The sequence below is a fragment of the Triturus cristatus genome, chromosome 2_1, assembly GCF_964204655.1.
Source record: "Triturus cristatus chromosome 2_1, aTriCri1.1, whole genome shotgun sequence".
NCBI classification, from domain to species: Eukaryota; Metazoa; Chordata; class Amphibia; order Caudata; family Salamandridae; genus Triturus; species Triturus cristatus.
Genome location: NC_140581.1, coordinates 500,844,002 through 500,865,180, shown reverse-complemented (window position 1 = coordinate 500,865,180; position 21,179 = coordinate 500,844,002). Strand labels below are relative to the sequence as shown.

Genomic DNA, 21,179 nt, shown 5'->3' with positions numbered 1-21,179 from the left:
AAGTAACCCAAACCGTCCACCCTATTTAGGGCAGATGTTCTGACGCAACTTTTTCCTGACTCATACATGGTGGAAGAAAACTCCCAGTATGTAATTTCTTATTTTTCAATAACAAACGTCTGCACTGCACTGGGACACTTTTTAAATAAGAAAAAACATTGCAGAGTGGGGGCATTAAACATGACACTTGCTCAGTAAAGTTAAAGTGCCTTCAATATAGCTGCCACCACTGCTGCTCTGCTGAAGGCAAACAAGACTCTTTCAGGTGGAAATCTCTAAGTATGGCAGTCGGTCATCCACCAGGGCAGCCAAGTACACCCGTCCACTGTACTGACAGACTGGCTTCCATACTTTCAATGAGGGCAAAATGTTGATAGTCTGTTGAACTAATGTGAGAAAAGGGGTTCCCCTGCTAATAACTAGAGTTCCTAAGGCAGGGATAGGAATCAATTTCAAGGAAATCTTAAGTAACTATTCAATTACACGACAGAACTGAAAGCACGTATACACAAGACTAAAGAAAGCGTTTAAACAGAAATAGAAGTATTTATTATTTAGGATTATAATATTCAAAATATATTTTGTGTGTGTGTGTATATATATATATATATATATATATATATATATATATATCAATTCATAAAAAAGTACATTTCATGCACATCACTTTCTTCTACTCACAAATACCCATACATACATTCACTTCATGCAACCACCAAACAGAAATACATGGTGATAAAGTATTATACTTTGATATGCATTTGCATTAGGTTATATCAAATTGAACAGTTCTTTCTAACATAGCATATATGATTTAAGAGTTGTGGCTACAATGAATATTCTAATTTTCTCTGTGCGCATTTCGGCGAACTGCCTTCTTCAGTAAGTCATGTAATGAGTATATCAGTGTTGTATCTGTTGGGACTTTTAACTGGGCCCCAGATTCGTCTTTAACTATAACATGAATGAACCCTGATGGGAACAATGTCCCATCCTCGCATTCTTTACGACGCGTTGATAATGATGAATAGATGATTATTGATAAGTCTTCAGGTTAAAAGAGTATGCGAGTGTCACTCTCAGAGTTAAGGTCCCAATCTATATTTAAATTCCAAAAAGACTAGCTCTCGACTTTACATGTTTCTTGTTCTATAAGTTATTACAGATGCCAGACGCCGAAAAGGAAGCATGTCCAGCAGACGAAGTGGGGGGGGGGGGGGAGGGGGGGATCCGGCAGCCAGGGTGGCAGTAACTTGCATGTCACTGCAACCGATTAACATACAGGCCAAGTGGCAGGAGGCGTTGGAGTTGCCACTCTCTGCTAAAGACAGGGAAGGAATCCATAAGGGGGGTGAAGACCACTTCCACCAATGCAAGTTTTAAGCTACTGCAGTATAATGTGGTGCATCATGTTTATCTTACCCCAAGTACACTACATGCTATATATCTGGCGCGGACTTCCTTCACATATTTTGGGGGTGTCCTAAGCTGCATGAATATTGGGAGCCAGTTCTAAAATCCTTTAATACGGCCACTGGGTGCTCCATTTCCAGAGATGTAGGGCAGTGTCACTTGGGACAGATCCATTAAGAAAAAGAAGAAACTAAGTACAAGCTTCCTCCTCCTGGGCCTTGTACTAGCCAAGCGCAGAATAGCTGTTCGATGGTTGTACCCAATTGCACTTAAGTTACCTGATTGGTTGGGAGATATGGGCGAATGCTGAAGAGAGCCATATGAGCAGAACACTTAAGGACAACAAACTTATAGACCAATTACAGGCCTGGGTAGTAATGCTCACCAAACTATTGGATCCCACGGATACACTGCCCCTTAGATATGTATAATAATAAAGGTTGGTGTGATTGCATTGACAGACTGAGAAATGGCGAGAAGGTATGCACTGTAATACAAATCAGAGCTCTTTCAATATGTAAGTACTGAACTGTTGATTATGAAAATGCTAATAAAAACTTATACATAAAAAAATAAGCAACATAGATGGGCTTCTGCACAGACTCATAAATAAATGACAGAATTTCACAGAAATTAGTAGTGCCAACTCCATGTAAAAAAAAAAATCTTTGTCATCTATTAAAAAGTTGCTGTTTTCTTTTGTTTAAAAAAAGGGGGCATTACAGGCAGACATTTCCACCCCACCCCACTACACAACAACACAACACACACCAATGTTTTACCCACCCCCTGGGCTTTCTCAAGGTGATTTTTTTAAAGAACATATACGAAAGGAGATAGGTCGATTGTCCGTACATAAAGTGTGGGTGCACTCAGGGCCGGAATGAGAACGCAAACCGGCCCTGGCAATTGAGTCGGACAGGCCGCTGGGGAGGGGGGTGGGTGCGCATGGAAAACACTGCAGCTGCTTTTGTTACAGGTGGCCAATAAAACTGACCACTTGTAACAAAACCGGCCCCCAGGGGTCCAAAACCGGCCCCCACCCTGGTGGCCCACTGGGGAAACGCCTGGTGCCCGCTACTGCCAGACTGGCCCTGGGTGCACTATGTCTCAGCCCTAGATGGGGTGGCCTTGCAAGAAGCTAATGCCTTACTCATGATGCACATTGAGTTCAAAGGGGGGTGGAACTTCCTATTGAGGCATAAAAATGATTATACATCTTTCAACAGTATTCTCACAATCACCTGATCTACACCATATTTACACTGGAGAAGTCATCTTGTTCTTAGAGGGATGTAGTTCTAAGAGGCAATACGTCTGATTTAAGTCAAGAACTAAAGAAGAAGTAATCCTCTCTTTGGTTCAAATAGTAAGAGGGAAATTGGTGTAAGTATAGAAGGGGTTGAATAGATGAGAAGCAATTCCATGCTGTAAGTAATAATTTTGATGCAAAGGCAATATATTTCACCTGCATGATCACAAGCATATATTTGAAGCCACATCTACTTGTGTAAATACACGAATAAAGCTCTTTAACACTAGATCATGATTTATAGGCTAGGTATGTGCTGTAGCTCACATGGTAAATTTATCATGGGAATAAACCTAAAACACAGTTAAATTCAGATCATTGATGCAGTAGAAATTTCCTCAGCCATATTACAGCGGCCACACCATCAACATTCTGGCAGAACTTTGCAGTTATAAAATTAACACAAATGTGGTCTACCAGTTTAGAATTTTTTTCTGATATCATTATTGACACCCACAGACATTATGTAAGGAATGCAAGGTAGTTCTTTCCTTTTTATGTAAGGTGTCAAATGGGAGTTATATCGAGTCTATTGCATACACTAATTAGAAATATTATTAACTTCTTTGATTTACATCAGCTTCTAACCTCCAGCAAAATCTTCCTACCAGAATGGCAGAATACCATCCTGAGATAATCTCTTAACATAGAGACAATTTGTAGGCTTTGCACGGCTGGCGAACACTCACAAGCCTACAAATTTATAGGGAAAAGGAGAATGGAAATAAGTGGGCACGTTTTCACATGCTGAAATGGTTACACTTGTGAGATATCCTGGGAATCTGCGACTGTTACAGGTTCCCAATACGAGTCCTGGACTGTTTTATAAATTCTAAAAAAATCTATATTTTACACAAATGGTAGACAAAAAAACACAACCAACCTCCTTGAAAGCATGAGCAACATGGGCCTCAAGCATCTGGTCACCGACCCCACCCACATCGCAGGACACACGCCTGAACTCATCTTTACTTCCAGCAACAATTAAACCCATGTCATACACCTCACATGGACCGTCCACTTCACCATCGTAGGACCTATCATCCCCGGAACAGTGCACCCCAACTCTAAGCGCAGAGACTGAAAAAAGGTAGCAGAAGACCAGTTCCAGTTGAACAACACTCTCAGGTCCCACCTCCCAGACTCAACACTCAACGCAGAGCTGGCAGCAAAAACCTTCTCCAAGTGGATCACAAAAGGCACCAAAATAATTGCCCCTGCCAAGCGAGCAAAATCCAAAGGACGCACCAAAGAGCCATCTAGTACACCGAGGAGCTGAAATCTGCCAAGTGCAACTGCTGGCAACTCGAGAGAAAGTGGCGCACCAGCATAAGGACGGAATACCGCACCACTTTCAAGATAGCACTCAACCAGTACTACCACCTCCTGAAAGAAACAAAGAAGAACACTGACACCCTGGCGGCCTTCTTCCATAACAAGATCTCAGCCTTCTATGACAACTTCAAATCCCACCCCCCCTCCACTGACAGTACCAACCTGCTTAAATCCACGAACACAAACACCGAACACCGTCTGACCCACTGGGACCTCCACACTATTCAAGCCGCAATCTCTGTCATTGTTTTTTTTGTTGTGGAGTTTTATATAGCGCGAACTAGACCCGAAGGTATCAGAGCGCTTTACATGAGCACCAGTTACGTTACAGATGGACACATTCATTTTTGTTAGGCACGCGGAGATTAAGTGATTTGCCCAGAATCACAGAATGTTGAGCGTCCAAGCCGAGACTCGAATCCGGTTCCCCAGCTCTGAGTTCAACCGCCCAAGCCGTTAGGCCACATTCTCTCCCCATCATGAACTCAGTACAGTCGGGAGCACCCACAGACCCCTGCCCCCACCACATCTTCAACCTCAGAAGCAAGACAATTGGTGACAAACTCAGGCCCCTCCTGAAGAAAGCATCTGCAGATCCAGTAGAACCGGAGAACACCCGGACAATCTCGTTGCTCCCCTTCCCAGGAAAGGTTGTTGAGAAAGCTATCAACCAGCAACTTACAGAATGCCTGGAACACAGCAACCTGCGGCCAAACAGCAGCCCCCATCCTCCTGGACCTATCAGTAGCCTTTGACACTGTCTCCCATCACATACTGATCAACAGACTCCACCATGTCGGAATCCAGGATTGCCTCATACCTCACTGGAAGAACTCAGAGAATCTGGTTCCCACCGTCACCCTGAAGCTCAAGACGATGATTTGTGGCATCCCCCAAGGATGATCCCTCAGCCCCACCCTCTTCAAAACCTATATGACCCCCCGGCCAGCACTGTCAGATCACACAGACTCAACATCATCTCCTACACCAACAACACCCAGGTCATCCTCTGGCTGTCAGAAGATCTCTCCACTACCAATGCCAACTTCCATAGATGTTTGAGGGATGTCGCTGACTGCATAAAGGACAACTATCTCAAACTCAACATAGACAAGATGGAAGACTTCATCGTTAGGAACAACACCTCACCATGGAACAATGCATGGTAGTCTGTGGAACTCGGCCCACCCCGACAGACCATGCCCACAACATCGGCATCATCCTAGACAGTGAGTTTCTATGAAGTCGTTTATGCCTGCTTCCACACCCTACACATGCTCTGCAAGATCTTCCAGTGGCTCCTAGTCACCACGAGAAGGGCCGTCACCTAAACCCTCGTCACCACCAGATGGGAACACACTCTATGTAGGAATAAATGCACGTCTCCTAAAGAGACTACAGACAATACAAAACTCAGCAGCAAGACTCATTCTCGACCTCTCCAGAAGGACCCACATCACACCCCACTTCAAAAAGCTACATTGACTCCCAATCCAGAAGAGATGCCAGTTCAAGATGCTGACCCATGCATACAAAGCCCTACACAACGAAGGACCTGCATACATCACCAAACATCTGACCTTCCATTAACCTACCAGACACCTACGATCCACTTCCCTCTTCGTCACAGACACCCCCGGATCTGCCGAACCAACAGCGGAAGACGTTCTTTCTCGCACCTGGCAGTCAAGGTGTGGAACAACTTTCCCCTGCACCTCAGGAACCCTCCATTGATCCAGCCATTCAGAAAATAACTCAAGACCGAGATTTTCGAATGAACAAACCATCACACAGCAGCCAATTTTTTCAGTGCCTTGAGACCCTTATGGGTGATTTGTCACGATATATAATTGTCTAATTGATTGATTAATTGATTAAAAAACAATTAGGTGTATATTTCTGTCCTCATGCATCCTCACCTTCTTTGTTCAAACTGCACTAGGGTGTCTGAAGCCAAGGGTCATATATACACACCCTGTGCAATCAACATTACTTGTAAAACCGCTGCAGGAGTTCCATGCTCAAATGGACGCACTCCCCACCGGGGAGGTGGAACTGTATGCAGGAGGGGGGACCTCTTCAAAGAAGCCTCAGTTCATAGTTTCCAGACATTAGTTGACATATACGGTATACAGAAGGGTCAATTTCTATTATACAGCAGAAACCAACATATGATCAAGAAACAGTGCAGTACTGACCGTGCAGAGCAGTGGCGCAGAGACCACACACTATAGTGTATGGCCGCAAAATGATCATATGGTTAAATAAATCCATTTAAGAATCCGCTAGGTTACTCTTCATGCTGACTATCTCAATCTCTTAATTCCTCACATATTACCTATTTATCTACAAGGTTACAACACCCTCTTCCCTTATTTCATCTTTATTTTATTTTTTATTTTCAATTCAATATTCTAATGGTTCAATAATATGTCTCATAATTATACTATGAAGTTATGTTCTTTAATAATACTTTGAAATGTCTTCATATGAATTATAATAATTTTCCAGCTTCTACATTTTTCATTCGATACGTGAGCCTTATGATTAATGATAGGTCTATATTGTTTCGTTCTTCTCTTTTATTGATTCCGTAATGTTAGTAATACTGTTTTTTAAATCCGAATTTACTGTTATACCTTTTCCCATACATATAGTAAATATTCTCTGAATTTATTAATGCTTTTTAAGATTGTTATTATTATACTTTTCAATCAAATAATTATTTTTAATCGTTAGTAGTGTTACTTTTTCATCTCTATGTATTATTTATTTATTTATGTATAAGCATAGTAATCCTCCTTAATTCAAGAGATCATCCATAGCTTTTAATGTTACAATATTACAATATATTGTTATATTTCTTATTCATAATAAGAATATCTGTTATTATATACATTTTAAGGACATATTTGGATCTATATTTGTCAACCACTGTTTCACCCTCCTGATGGGGCCCCTCCTCGTGGCAGCAGTCCATTAGTGTTTGGACCCGTGGTTAAAAGTCCTGAGATCCCTTGTGCCATTTTTTATATTTGGCACTCTTTCCTCCCTTCCTCTCCCTTTGTCATTTATACTACATACTATTCTTTCTGTTGAACACACCTCTAGTTATCTCCACTCATATATTCTCTCATCATCAAACAGCATTACCCATTTGGTTCATTTATTATTTACCTGATCTTTGTTACTGTCCAAGGTCCTTTCTCTTTTTTTTTTTTTTTTCTTCTTCTCTCTTTATCCCTCTTTTTATCCCCTTACCTCTCTTTTCTTTTTCTTCTCCTTTCTTTCCCCTCTTCTATTTTCCTTTCCCTCCTTTTTCTTGTTTTTTCCTTTCTTCATATCTTATTTCACTCCTTTCACTTATACAGCAACATTATATCAATTTCTTAATTTACTATATCACATTCTGGCATCTTTATTAAATTCGTATCGCTAATCTTTCCTATTCTTATCTGACATGGCCACTTCACACGATCTCCGAGTAATAACATGGAATGTTCATGGATTGACACATTATATTAAAAGAAAAAAGACACTCTCTTATTTACAGTCCAAACATGTGGATATAGCTCTCCTTCAAGAAACCCACCTTGACGCTAAAGAGTCTGAAAAATTAAGAAGAGACTGGGTGGGAAAGGTTATACACAGCAGCATACAGAAGAGAACAGATCCAGATGTGACACCTACCCGCAAATGTGGAGTTGCGATTCTTATCCGTAAATCCTTACCAGTGATAGTCTTGAAATCCTGGATAGATCCAGATGGACGATATGTCTTTGCCAAACTTCGCATTGGTGAAACACATATATGTGTTGGCTCAATTTACGCTACCACGGGGGCAAAACGATCATTTCTCCTTCAACTAAACCGCCTTTTAACTGAAATAGGTGCTTCCCAGTTTCTCATCGGTGGAGATTGGAACCTAGTACGTGATCCAGTCCTTGACAAGACAGGCCCTCTAGATAAGACAAATGCGGCAGATAGAGCTCTAATGAACGATGTGGTGGCAGATAATGGTTTGGTAGACCATTGGCGACTTTCTCACCCGATGGATAAGGACTATACCTTCACTTCCCCTACGCATGGCACGCTCTCTCGTTTGGACTACTTTTTAATCTCCCAGAATGTAGTTCAAATAACACAGGACTCTCAGATACTGGAGGCAGCGATCTCTGATCATTCTCCAGTTCTACTTTCCTTACAAACTGGTTTATCTAAGCCAGGTCGCAAACCCTGGCGTCTAAACATTCAACGTTATAGGATACCCAAAAACAAAATGTTATTACAATCCCATTTTCAAGCCTTTATGTCAGTCAATCAAGGGTCCGTTGACTCCAACAGAACTCTTTGGGCGGCGGCAAAAGCTACTATCCGCGGGCAGCTTATGAGAGATGCAGCGCAGTTTAATAAACAAAATGCTAAGAGGCAAAAAGAATTGGAGCAAGATATTGTGTCTTACACTCGATTATATACACTTAATCCAACGATACCACATCGTAAATCACTGGAAAAAGCTCGTATGGCTTTAAATAACCTTTTTACCTCTAAGGCAGAATACGCCTTGCATAGAATGAAAGGGAGACATTATGAGCAGGGGGAAAAAGCGGGAAGATTATTAGCAGCCCAGCTACGTCAGCAGCAAGCAGCTATGGCCATACCGGCCATTAAGTCAATGAACGGTGTTACTCTAACTAAACCCCAAGATATTGTTAACGAATTTGCCCAGTATTATCAGTCTCTTTACACTGCTGAAACTCAACTTGATACTGACAAATTGGATTCTTTTCTTACAAACGTAAACTTACCCTGTTTGTCAGATGAAGGTAGAATCTTATTGGAAGGTGAAATTACCAGGGAAGAAATATTGCATGCAATTGCTGGATTGCCATTTCATAAGGCCCCAGGAGAGGATGGCTTTCCTGCAGAGTTTTATCGTTGGGCAGGAGTGCATGTGCTTGACTCTCTTTTACTCGCGTTCCAAGAGGCAGAGGGTGAGGCCTCCTTGGGCCTTATATCTAATAAAGCTATTATTGCTGTGTTACCTAAACCTGGCAAAGACCCTTTATTATGTAGCAGCTATCGTCCCATATCGTTATTGAATTGTGACATCAACATTTTAGCTAGCATTCTGGCCTCTCGCTTGCGTAAGGTTATCCCATCTCTCATACATCATACCCAAGTAGGATTTGTTCCGGGGCGTTCCTCTAGGAACCATCATCGCACTCTTGCCCACACACTATGGTATGCCAAGAATCTTCCGGATGACGCTTTGGCCTTGTCGCTTGACGCGGAAAAGGCATTTGATCGAATTGAATGGGATTATCTTTTTAGGGTGTTACAAAAATTCGGCCTGGGAGATCAATTCATAAACAAAATACGCTTGTTGTACAAAAATCCTTCGGCACAGGTAAATTGTGGGGGCTTTATCTCAGATCCATTCTCTATCAATCGAGGTACTCGTCAGGGTTGCCCCCTCTCCCCGTTACTCTTTCTTCTAGCCATGGAACCGTTGGCTGCCTCCTTAAGACAATGTACTTATATTAAGGGCATTTCTCTTCCGACAGGAGAATCCAAAATTTATCTCTACGCAGATGATATTCTCCTTACACTCACAGATCTCTCCATCTCTTTACCATCTGTGTTAAAAATAATAGGTGACTTCTCCTCCATTTCTGGGTACAAAATTAATTGGAACAAAAGCGAAGCACTGCCCATTTCGAATGGGACCACAATAGCGGCCATTCAAGGTTTTCCTTTTCAATGGAAATCTACTCATCTCAAGTATTTGGGCATACTAGTGAACAAAGGCCTAGAGAGTATAGTTACGGATAATCTCAATCCCCTCATCGCTCAAATGCAACGTGATTTTGAAAAATGGAAGGCACTGGGTCTCTCAATGTGGGGAAGGGTTCAAGCCGTGAAAATGGTTACTCTTTCCCGTTTTCTTTATGTCCTCGGGATGCTTCCTATTCAAATCCCTTTAACCACGCTACGTTCAATTGATTCTAAGATCAAATCCTTTATATGGAACTCTGCCAAACCCCGTGTCTCAGCTTCAAAACTAAAGGCTCATCGCTCCTATGGAGGAATAGGTCTACCCTCAGTGGAGCATTATGCTTTGGCATTACAGCTTTCTCAAATGTCATATATGCTTTCACATTCATCGGATACACCACAGTGGGTACATCTTGAACGCCACCTTTCATTACCAAACGCAGGTCTTTCTGTTTTATACGGCTCGGAATTTCGTCCCCGAGACTCCACCACTAATCCTATTTTGTCGGCTATGCGTGCTGCTTGGCAAAGGGCACACCGCTTACTGGGCTCACATCCTCGTCTTCATAGAAAAGCCCCATTATGGAATAATTCTGCAATTTGTATTAATAGACAATCAATATCTTGGCCTATTTGGGAAACAGCAGGTGTTTGCACCTTAGATCAACTTTTTTCAAACGGTGATATTAAATCATTTGCCCAACTGCAGGAAGAATTCCATTTGCCTGATATACAAGTCTCAAAATACAACCAGTTACGACAATCCTTACGGAGGAGTCTAGGACCTCCACCATGGCTCTTGCCTGACTCACCAATTGTAACATATCTCCACACTTGGGGTAAGATGAAAGGAGCTACATCTGGCTTTTACCAAACTCTCACTTCGCATCTTTTTCTCAACCCTTATCGCAAACTTTACGTACTAAATGGCAAAACTTATTATCAGTCTCTTATACTGATAATGAATGGTCTGACATTCTTAACAATCTCAACAAGGGTGCACGTGAAGCACGATTGAAATTTTGCATATTCAAGATTTTACATGATTGGCATTGGTCACCAACAAAACTGCATAAAGCTGGCTTGCTTCCCCATTCAAACTGCTGGAGATGGGATAGTACGTCTTGTAACATTTCTCATATAATTTGCGGATGTCCAGTGATCCAACTCTTTTGGAATTATATAGGTAAAACCTTACATTCCACGATGCCTCTACAAACTCCACTTTCGCATGCTACCATTCTTCTACATGATACACGTCAATCACAATCACTTTCTAAACCACAAGCCCGACTCTTACACACAGCCTTAGCTACAGCCAAAATTTGTATACTACGGCAATGGAAGTCGCCTCAACCACCATCACAAGAAATATGGATGGTGGCCATGATTCAAACAGCTTCCTACGAACGTATTATATACAACATACAGGATCAATCTGATCTCTTTCTTCGAGTATGGTCACCTTTTCTAGCTTTAAATACCGATGCTAATATTAATGACCTATCTACGCAGTAATTTAATTCTTATCCCTTTTCATTCTCATTCATCATTCATTATTGGTGGTTAATAAATCTTAATACATATTGTGTCTACCTATTATTTGTTGTTGTTTTTAATAGCTACTCACCAGAACACTTACATATAATTCTGTATTATATATATATATATATATTTATACATCAAGTGAAATTATTATCCCTTATATTCATCTTTTCTCTATTCTTATTGGTTTTCTAGAGTGTCTTCTTTTCTCAGGAACATATTTATATAGCTTTATATAGCATTATGTCTTATATTTGTGTACATTTTCATTTATCGTTTTCTTTTGTGATCCCTTCTTTACCTTCCCTTTCTCTATCCTGCCCCGCTTCCCGTAATTCCATCTTTTATGGCCTCAATATAAAGTCAAATACTTGTCTTTGCATGGATCTGTTTATGTATTTATTAAATTATATATGATTAATTATTCAGAAAGTTTTATTATATGCTTATATATAACAATTTTCTTATATATTTATTGTATGATAATGCAAACAGTTATTATACTATATGTATTCTTTTGTAAATTTCAATAAAAAATTGAAACACAAAAAAAAAGAATCCACTAGGTTGACCCGACAACCAAATAGAGACAAATGGGAAGCAGAAACAGGCCTCATTTTTAATTACAAATAACGGCAGATGGCATTAAAATACGAGGAGAAGATTTCCCACAACGCCCACTTTAAATGCAGACCATTCAATACATTGCACAGGGCATATCTTACACCTCGAAAAATCAGTAAGATTTACCCTGGAATTCCATTGGAATGTCCTGGGTGTCATAGCATAGTTGCAGGGTTTAAACGCATCATGTGGGATTGTACAAGGGTGAAGCACTTGTGGACTGAGGTACAAGAGTACATATCCTGAACAACCGGAAGAACTGATATGGGGCATATGATATGCTGCTTGTTGGGTATGTACTCCAGACCCAGAAAAGGTAAGGGTGCAATGAGATGTATTGATCTTGCGCTACTGCTAGCTAAAAGGACTATGCGCTGGAAATCCTCTCAATGTCCCCGGATGAACACCTGGAGAGCAAGACGCCGAGAAGAGACAAAAAGAGGCCTGCAGAGGCAACCACTTGTGGGGGGAGTGGGATGGATTTATAGGGAGAATGGGAACGATGACAGTTTACCACCTTAACTAAATGTAAACCAGCTGGGAGTTGCCCTACTAAAAGGTCATACATGTTCAAATCACCGATTTTATGGGATTATGGCATACCAGTATCGAATTGCTGCTCTCTATGGCCATGTTGTAATGTGTCAAATTGAAGACAAACAATATTAAACTAAAGCCAGTGTTTTAGATCAGGCTACATTCAGCTTGGATCAACCACGTCATGTTTTTACAGTAACGTACAGAAAGAAAGTGTGTTTCGCGTGAATCCCTTTTAGTCATTGGTTTACATGTTTTTAGGTCTCGGCTAGACAGCGCATGTGTTGTCTCTTTGAGCAATGTTGTTTACAAGCAAGGGGCTTACAGCCCGCCCCTAGCTTACCATTTGTTCTCTTCAATGTCACACTAGGATCCTTCATTCCCGTTTGTCCATGGCATGCACACGTCATGCCTTTCCTGGTATTTGGCCCTCCTCTAGAGGGCCAAAGTACTCGTGTCCATCCACTGCTCCCTTTTTTGAAGCTACTTCTTTTTGTTCAAGCAATCCATGTGAATGCTTGAGTTTTCCCTCCGTTGCCCATATGTCTTCTCCAAAACCAAAGGCAACCGCCCCCCCTCCCTGCATCTCACACTTACGAGAGTGTGTTTGTCTCCTATTCCATCTCTCATATATGAGCTTGCCTTCTCCCCTCAGCATTGCTGTAACCCGCATGCTTGTTGAGTTATGCTGTGACATCCCCGCTCGAACAACATGTATGGACAAGGTTCCAATGCCATCGCCTCACTGGCCATGATTTGGAGATCGCTTGATTCTTTCAGAAGAGACACAAGGCTTGGCATTTTTCAAGCACAGAGCAAAACCACATAATTGGCCCCATTGCTTAATTTGAGCCTGTGGTTTCCGGTGCTCGGCACTGGCACTTAATTGTTAATACCAGGGCTTGTAAAAAGTTTGCCACGTGGTGGCGCTGTCTGTCTAATTTTAAAGATGAGCACATCAACAGTTTTTTACTAAATATACATTAAAAATGACAATGTACTAGCTTTGGGGCCCTGGAATAGGCTGAATGATCACACTTGTAGGACTGTGATGATTAGTAATTGTATTTGTGCTGCTATTAGCAGCGCTGGGAGAGGTAATGTGTGGTGCAAGCTGCAGTGAACGTCTGAGGAGGGCCCTGGCAATTATGGTTTTTGCAAATTAAGCACTGAATGGCCCTATTACAATGTTTGTGTCTCATGCTTAAGAGTATCTCGTCAAAATTACAGTCGGAGCTTCTGACAAGCTGGGGAGATTTTGAAGTGACTTATGAATGACTATGCAGGAATTGGTGAGCTCCAGAGAACGAGTGATAAAATGCACAACTGCCTGGCTGTGAAAACCAAGAGAAGATGGGGATGTGCAGAAAGGAGGGGAAGACAGATAGCAGGGCGAGTGCCGCCTACACACGGCGCCCAAACAAACACACCACGGAGCAGGCGGAGGAGCCTGCACATAAATAATGTTCAGAGGGACAGATCCACAGACGGGATGGACTACTATAGTTTAAAAAGAACCCCTCTTCTCTGTAGGAAGTGACCTCAGCTACTGCAAGTCTTAAGGCTAAATAATCCTATTGCCATTACAGGAGCAGGCTTATTATTTATGGCTTCTGGCAATTGACCTGGACAGATGTTCCATGTATTTGGATGAATGAGGAATAAGTGCCCAAAAGAATTGATGGGAGGTTTATAAACCTCTATTCTTCATTTTCGACCTAGGGTACCTGAGATTGGCCACCTTGCATAGTACACCACATACACTACAAAAGAGCCCATGAACTTCCCAGGAAATGTCTACCTACAAACTTACATCTGTTTAAATAAGCCATGCTACCCCACTCCAAACTAAACAACTCCACTACAATCTACACCAATATAACACACTCCATCCTAATTCCCCATTCCACTCCAATCCACCCCACATAACTACAATCAATCCCAATTCAACCCACTCCACCCCAATCTACCCCACTCCACTCCAATCTAGCCCGCTCCACTTCAATCTACCCCACCCCACTCCAATGTACCTCAATCCACCTCAATCTACCCCAGTCCAATCTACCCCACTCCATTCTCCACTCCAATCCAATCCAATCTAGCCAACTCCACTACAATCTACCACACTCTACAATAATCTACCCCACTCCGCAACAATCTACCCCACTCCATTTCATTCAAATCTACAGCACTTCACTCCAATCTAATCCCCGCCACCCCAATGCATCCCATTAAAATCTACCCCACTCCAATGTACCCCACTCCAATCTGCCTCCCTCTATCCCACTTTACCCTACTCTACCACGTGCTACCACACTCCACCCCACTGTACCCCACTCCACACTTACCCACTCCAATATACCCCACTCCAATATACCTCAGTCTGCCCTATTCCAATCTACAACAATCAACGCCACTCCATTCCAATCCAATCTACCACACTCCACTCCATTCAACTCCACTCCATTCTACCCCACTCCATCTACCCCACTACACTATGCTCCAATCTACCCCAGTCCACTCAACCTCAATCTCCCACACTCCACTCCACTCTGCCCCAATCTACCCCATTCCACTTCACCCCGATCTACCCCACTCCACTTCACTCCAATCTACCAGTCTACCCAACCCCTACCTGCACCTCTCACAGCCCAAAGCGCTGCTTGTCCATACAACCTCCAGCCTGCACCCAGCCAGCACCTCTTCCAGCTGCCACTTCTCTCTGTCCAAACCTCTCCATGCTTATTCCTCTCCCTGCCCTCACTTCTCTGCCCCTTCCTCTCCATACCCACACTTCTCACAGTCTGCACCCATCCTACAACTTTCCCACTCCACATCTTTTTCAAGTCTAATCTCTCCCTACCTGCACATCTCCCAGCCCACATCGTTCCCAAACCAATTCTCTCCCAGATAGTATCTCTTTCAGCTCTCTCCATCTTTCCCTTCCCAAACCTCTCCCCGACAGGTATCTCTATCAGCTCCTCTATGCCCAGCCCTCTATCTGCTAACACATCTTCCTCTCCCATTTCCACCCTGTTTTACCCCTCCCTGCCTATATCTTTCCATGTTCCCATCTCTCCCAGCCCACCCCTCCCATGGCTGGTAACTCTTCCAGCTAGGACCTAGCTTACTTTTCTCCTTGTCCAATATTTGGCACATCTTTCTCTACCCAAATCTCGGCTTGCCTGTACCTTTCCCTTCCCATATCTGTACACATACAATATTTAGACCTCAACATTGTCAAAATCCATGGGCCAGGCTTATAACTAATAATAAAAAAAAGACCTATTGAGTTTGCCAACGTTTGTTTCTTTATGAAATTGCAACTTGACTCCATGTGCTCTATTAGTGCTGTATTTCACCATATAGTAACCAAGGTAACACAGTATGATTGAGACCATACACATTTTTTAAACATATAACAAAAATGAATATTTCACTGTATTACTTTGACTTGTATTTGTTATGCTCCATCCAAGGATCATCGCCTTTTTCAAAACTGCAAAGTCCAAGTCCACAGCTAAAGCAAATCACAATATCACTTTGACCTGTTGGAACAAACATACAGAAACAATTAAAACCACAAATGTACAGCCTGCATCCTACAGTTTCTGTAGTCACATCCCACATTAAGGCCTCCCCACCACAGCTGCCCAGAATGATTGAGCTTTTCCACCTGCAATTCCTCAGAGATAAAGGTGCTGCGTGACTGTAATGCTGTGACCTTAAGCTTTGTCATATACAATAAGATGTGTATCTAAACCAAAGTCTTTTATTATGGAAATTGTTCTTATACAAAGTGCTTGGATACCCAATGGGCTCTAGTCCATGCTTTATGAAATATAAACTAAAAATAAATTTTAAAAAATCTGTGCTGGAGACAAGGCATACATGTGCAAAATATGTCAATATGTAGGTCAAGAAAAGTATGGGTTTATTCACCAGGTGAAGTACCAAGCACCTCCAACTCCTGCCCACCAGACCTGCACTGTTGTTTAGAATGCTGAATACAACTGCAGTGGGGACAACACAAGATCAGGCAAAGAGTACGGATGAAGGGCAAGCCCAGGTAATGATGGAAGAAATGGAGACTAAAATAATATATGACATATATACAGCCTAGTGCAATAATAAAACTATACTATGCATCAAATCTCCCCTTTGTTAAACAAAGCAGAGTATAATGTACAGTACACTAAAGCAATGCATGAATAAGTATGGAATCATTTATAAGTTAGGTTCTATGATGGATTTCTAATTCTTTTTTTAAACACACCTTATTGATCTCGCTTTTGAACCATCGAATTCATGAATACATTTTAATACAGCTTTTGTTCAGAAGCATATTATCATAAGTTTGTTGGTTACAATACTTTACAGCTGGAGATGTATGCTGGGTTTGTGTAGTTTAAATACAAATGGGGTGAGTAGTACACGCACTGCCTGCTGGACGTCACCATCACCAAAACATCCATAGGATTTGAAACCAACCTGTATAGGAAAAGTACCGACAGGAATAATACACTCCATTACCAAAGCTTCCACCCGCCATCACTTAAACAACATTTACCATACTCGCAAATGCTACGGGTAAAAAGGATTGTATCTAACTCAATCAAATCTTCGGACCAACTCAACATCCTCACACAAAGATTCAAATCTCGTGGTTATCCTGATCAGGTACTACTAAAAGCGAAAGAAAGATCAACCATTAAGACCAGAGATCAGCTCCTCACTACACAATCCAAACCAACTAGCAACCAAATCACGGTAGTTTCTAAGTATTCCACTATGAGCACAAGCTATAAACGAATAATCAAAAAACACTGGCAACTACTTAAACTTGAGCAGGACTTCAACCATATTTTTGACGAGGAACCAATTTTCGCTTATACCAGAAACAAAAACATCGGCGAAATTCTAAAACAACAAGACCATCCGATCACACCATCTTCATTCAAAGGAACCGTCCCTTGCTTGAACTGCAACAATTGCAATAACATAATAAAAGGAGATTACATCACACACCCCATGAGGGGACATAAAATCAAACTGAGGCTAACGGCAACCTGTGATACATCTAATGTTATCTACATGCTCAAATGCCCTTGTGGCAAGGTTTATGTCGGACAAACCGAGAGAAAGATGAAAGTGAGACTCAACGAGCATAAATCTAACATCAGGACTAAACAACTTAAATCATCGGTTGCTCAACACTTCATGGAAGTTGGACATAATGTTAGCCAATTGAAATTTTGTATACTTGAAACGGTCACCAAAAAAGAAGGAAGAGACAATCGCAACTTCATACTACAAAGAGAAAACCACTGGATTTATTATTTGAATTCAATGAAACCGGATGGCTTAAATGATCGCATTGAATTTTCATGTTACCTGTGATTTCGTACTATATGTGTTGTTCTAAAGGAATGTTATTGCTGATGCATGTTTAGCTTCACACACCCTCATAAGTTAATCCTTGTTTTATTTCTTCTTATTCTCTTATTAACTACCGTATACACATCAATTACCCTGTTTCCATACTTACTTGTAAAATTCATCATCACTGACGCTTCTGTTCCTAAAGGTTCCTATTTCGACTCGTCACTATACCTTTTTGACCTTCCTATCCATATCGTTTATGTTTATACCCACACTTGTTTTTATCACATTAACAGTACTATTTAATTTGTTTTTCTTTTCTGAATCTAACTAACTCCATTAGTATAGTCCGTTCACAGTTTCCACATCGCCACAGTCCTATGTCTACCTTCATGCTCACCCCCTCGATGTACGTCATTCACGTTCAACTTCCCAAACACTTAAAACCACCCGCGTACAAACACAAAATGCGGAACACCATATACGGAAGACACGTAGAGGCTTTTTCAGCACCTGGTAAGAATATTTTATGCGTTGTGACCTGCATGTTCATACGGGATGCAATTTAACATCTTAGTAGCCGTTTATTAAAATTTACTAACTTCCGACACCTTAGATAGCATCCTGATCAGTATTCCCGGCACGTTTTGTCACGTTAAAACTTCCCAACACGGAACCACACAGCCGCGAGTATTTTTGCACGTTTTGTCACGTTAAAACTTCCCAACACGGAATCACACAGTCGCGAGTATTTTTTTCATCACGAGTCTGCCCACAGATATATCTTTATTACGGACTTTTCGTTTCACATTTAAATTCATGTTCACATCCCATCATTCACCGAGAGTAAATAATCACTACATGTTTTATTGTTCCTACACACAGTATTCATTTCATTTTATCTTCTTGCCAAATCGTAGATTCCCCCTGATGAAGGCTTACGCCGAAATGCATTGGGATCTCACCATCTATGTCTCTGTTCACCGTAAAGTGATTGAAACCAACGCCAAAAAAAACGATGACTAGTAAAGTTTTTCAAATTGAAATCTGATGAACTCTCAAGTTTAATCTTTTGACAAACATTTGAAACCTCCACGAGAGGACAGTAACTGTGCCCGAGGGACACACCCCAAGACTTGGGAAGTGCAGTCTTTTTGTGTAGTTTAAGCCATGTATTCCTATTCCTTAGTTTGGTTGAAGACAAACATTTAATATCAAGGTATATTACATATGTGTAATGTTAACAACTCAATCAACCCTTCCCCGCTCCACCTAATATGGCTCTATCTGGTTTATTCACTACTATGTTATCATGTCTCGGTCACCTTTATGTTACGTATGTGGTGTTATTGTGTTTACTATGTGGTTGCACATCCGATCTGTGCTTGTGCTGGGCTTGACTGTTCGGTGTTAAGTCTGTATACAGCTTCTATGTTCCAGGGGCTATGGGTAGGGGATCAGGTTCCAGGGCCTTGAAGGCCTCCAACATGAGATCCCATTCCATAGAGATCTGATTCTTTCGCGGTCCTCGAGCCTCTTCCCACCCAATGGCTGCGCTCTCTGCTCCGCCCCAGCGCACCACTTCACCATGCCAATTGTGCACTGTTGGAGGTTTAAGTGATTTCCATCTCATTTTTAAAGCTAGATCTATGAAACGGAGCTGTACCTTGTGTGATTTGGAGCGTCTATGGAGCCCTAATATGCACCGTTCAACTGTTTCACCAATTTGAAGATTTGCCACCGTTTCTATGCTGTGCCTTACTTCCGCCCAGTATACGTTAAGACTTGGGCAGGACCATAACATGTGAACAATGTCGGCTCCTTCTACTTTACATCGGGGGCAGTGGTGCTGTGTATTTCGGAACATATACTGAAAGCGGTGCGGTGTATGGTAGGCACTATGTAAAATCATATATTGTATCAATCTAAATTTTGCATTTCGTGACACTTTCTTGGGATATTCTATGATGCCGGCCCATTCCTTGTCAGAGAATTCCTTCTCTATGTCCCTGGACCATTTGTTACGCAGTTCGACGAGGGATATCTCAGCATGTGCCCGGGTTCCTTTATATATACATTATATGAGATGACGCCCGTCTCCCATTAAATGCATTGCCTGCACTAATTCATGTGTTGGGGGTTCTTCCCCGGAAGGAGCCCAGTGTCTCTTTACATATCGGAATATAGCAGTATGTGTCATATATAAATTACCCGGGACCCTGTTCTCCTGTGTAAAGTTCTCGTGGTCCATCAGGATGCTATTATTGAAGAGTGCCCCTAAAGTACCCCTCCCCCATACCAAGCAAGGATGCTGCGTCTCGTGATCTGCCCCTTTTGGCATTGGGAGTCCTACAAGGGGGATGTGATTTGCATATGGGAGGCGTTGGTTTGTGTAGTGTATCGCTTTTTTCCAATATTCAAGTGCTATGTGTAATAGCGTCGGTGAATCTTGAGGTATCTTGCTTCGGGGCAGAAGTAGGGTGTGTAAAGTTCCTCGGTTAATGTCATGTATAGTGTATCCTAGTTTCTGTAGGTTATGGCCAGCGACCCAGTAAAAAAGCCACTGGAGTTGGCTCGCATAACAATATATATGGAGGTCTGGCGCCCCAACCCTCCCCTACTTACCTCTAGCTGTAGATATTGAGTCCCACCCGTCTTCGACCGGTACCCCAAATCAAGTCAGATAGTATTGTGTTGAGTGTTTTAAAGAGAGAGGTAGGGAGCAATACCGGCAGATTAGTAAAGAAATATCGAAGGCGTGGGAGAACCACCATTTGGATACAGCTATACGACCCATCACGGAAAGCGGCAGTAAGATCCAGAAGGTCACCTGGGAGTGGATCGCCCTGATTGCTCTGGTCAGGTTGCTCTCTATTAATTCTTGCTGGGATATGTAAATTTGGATACCTAGGTACTTGAACGTGTGCTGCGCTACTGTTATGGTATATTGTCCAAATCGAGTCGCATCTGGACGATCACCTTCATGAAAAAAAAAGTGTGTGATTTTGTCTCGTGTATGGCAAGTCCTGATATGTTCTCAAATTGTGAGAAAGTACTCGGTATCGGTTCCAGAGTGTTGCTCAGATCGTGGGCATATATTATTAAGTCATCTGCATATGCTGATAGCACGTGTGTGGTGTTGCCTAGTTGGATTCCCTTTTGTCCAACCTCCTTTCTTAGTTTAATGGCTAATGGCGCCAGGGCTATCACAATAGTGGTGACAGGGGGCATCCCTGCCGCGTGCCTCTGCCCA

The 21,179-nt window shown here is 42.0% G+C and overlaps 1 protein-coding gene across 4 annotated transcripts in view; it reads right to left on the bottom strand.

Annotated features, from left to right (window-relative positions):
* Positions 1 to 21,179, bottom strand: part of LOC146865549 (baculoviral IAP repeat-containing protein 1-like) — an 851,823-nt gene that overhangs the window by 543,626 nt on the left and 287,018 nt on the right. For all 4 annotated transcript variants that reach the window (XM_085632363.1, XM_085632364.1, XM_085632365.1 and 1 more), the window contains exon 8: positions 15,993 to 16,092. In XM_085632363.1, the coding sequence (XP_085488489.1) occupies positions 15,993 to 16,092 (100 nt within the window). The remainder of the gene's footprint in view (positions 1 to 15,992; positions 16,093 to 21,179) is intronic.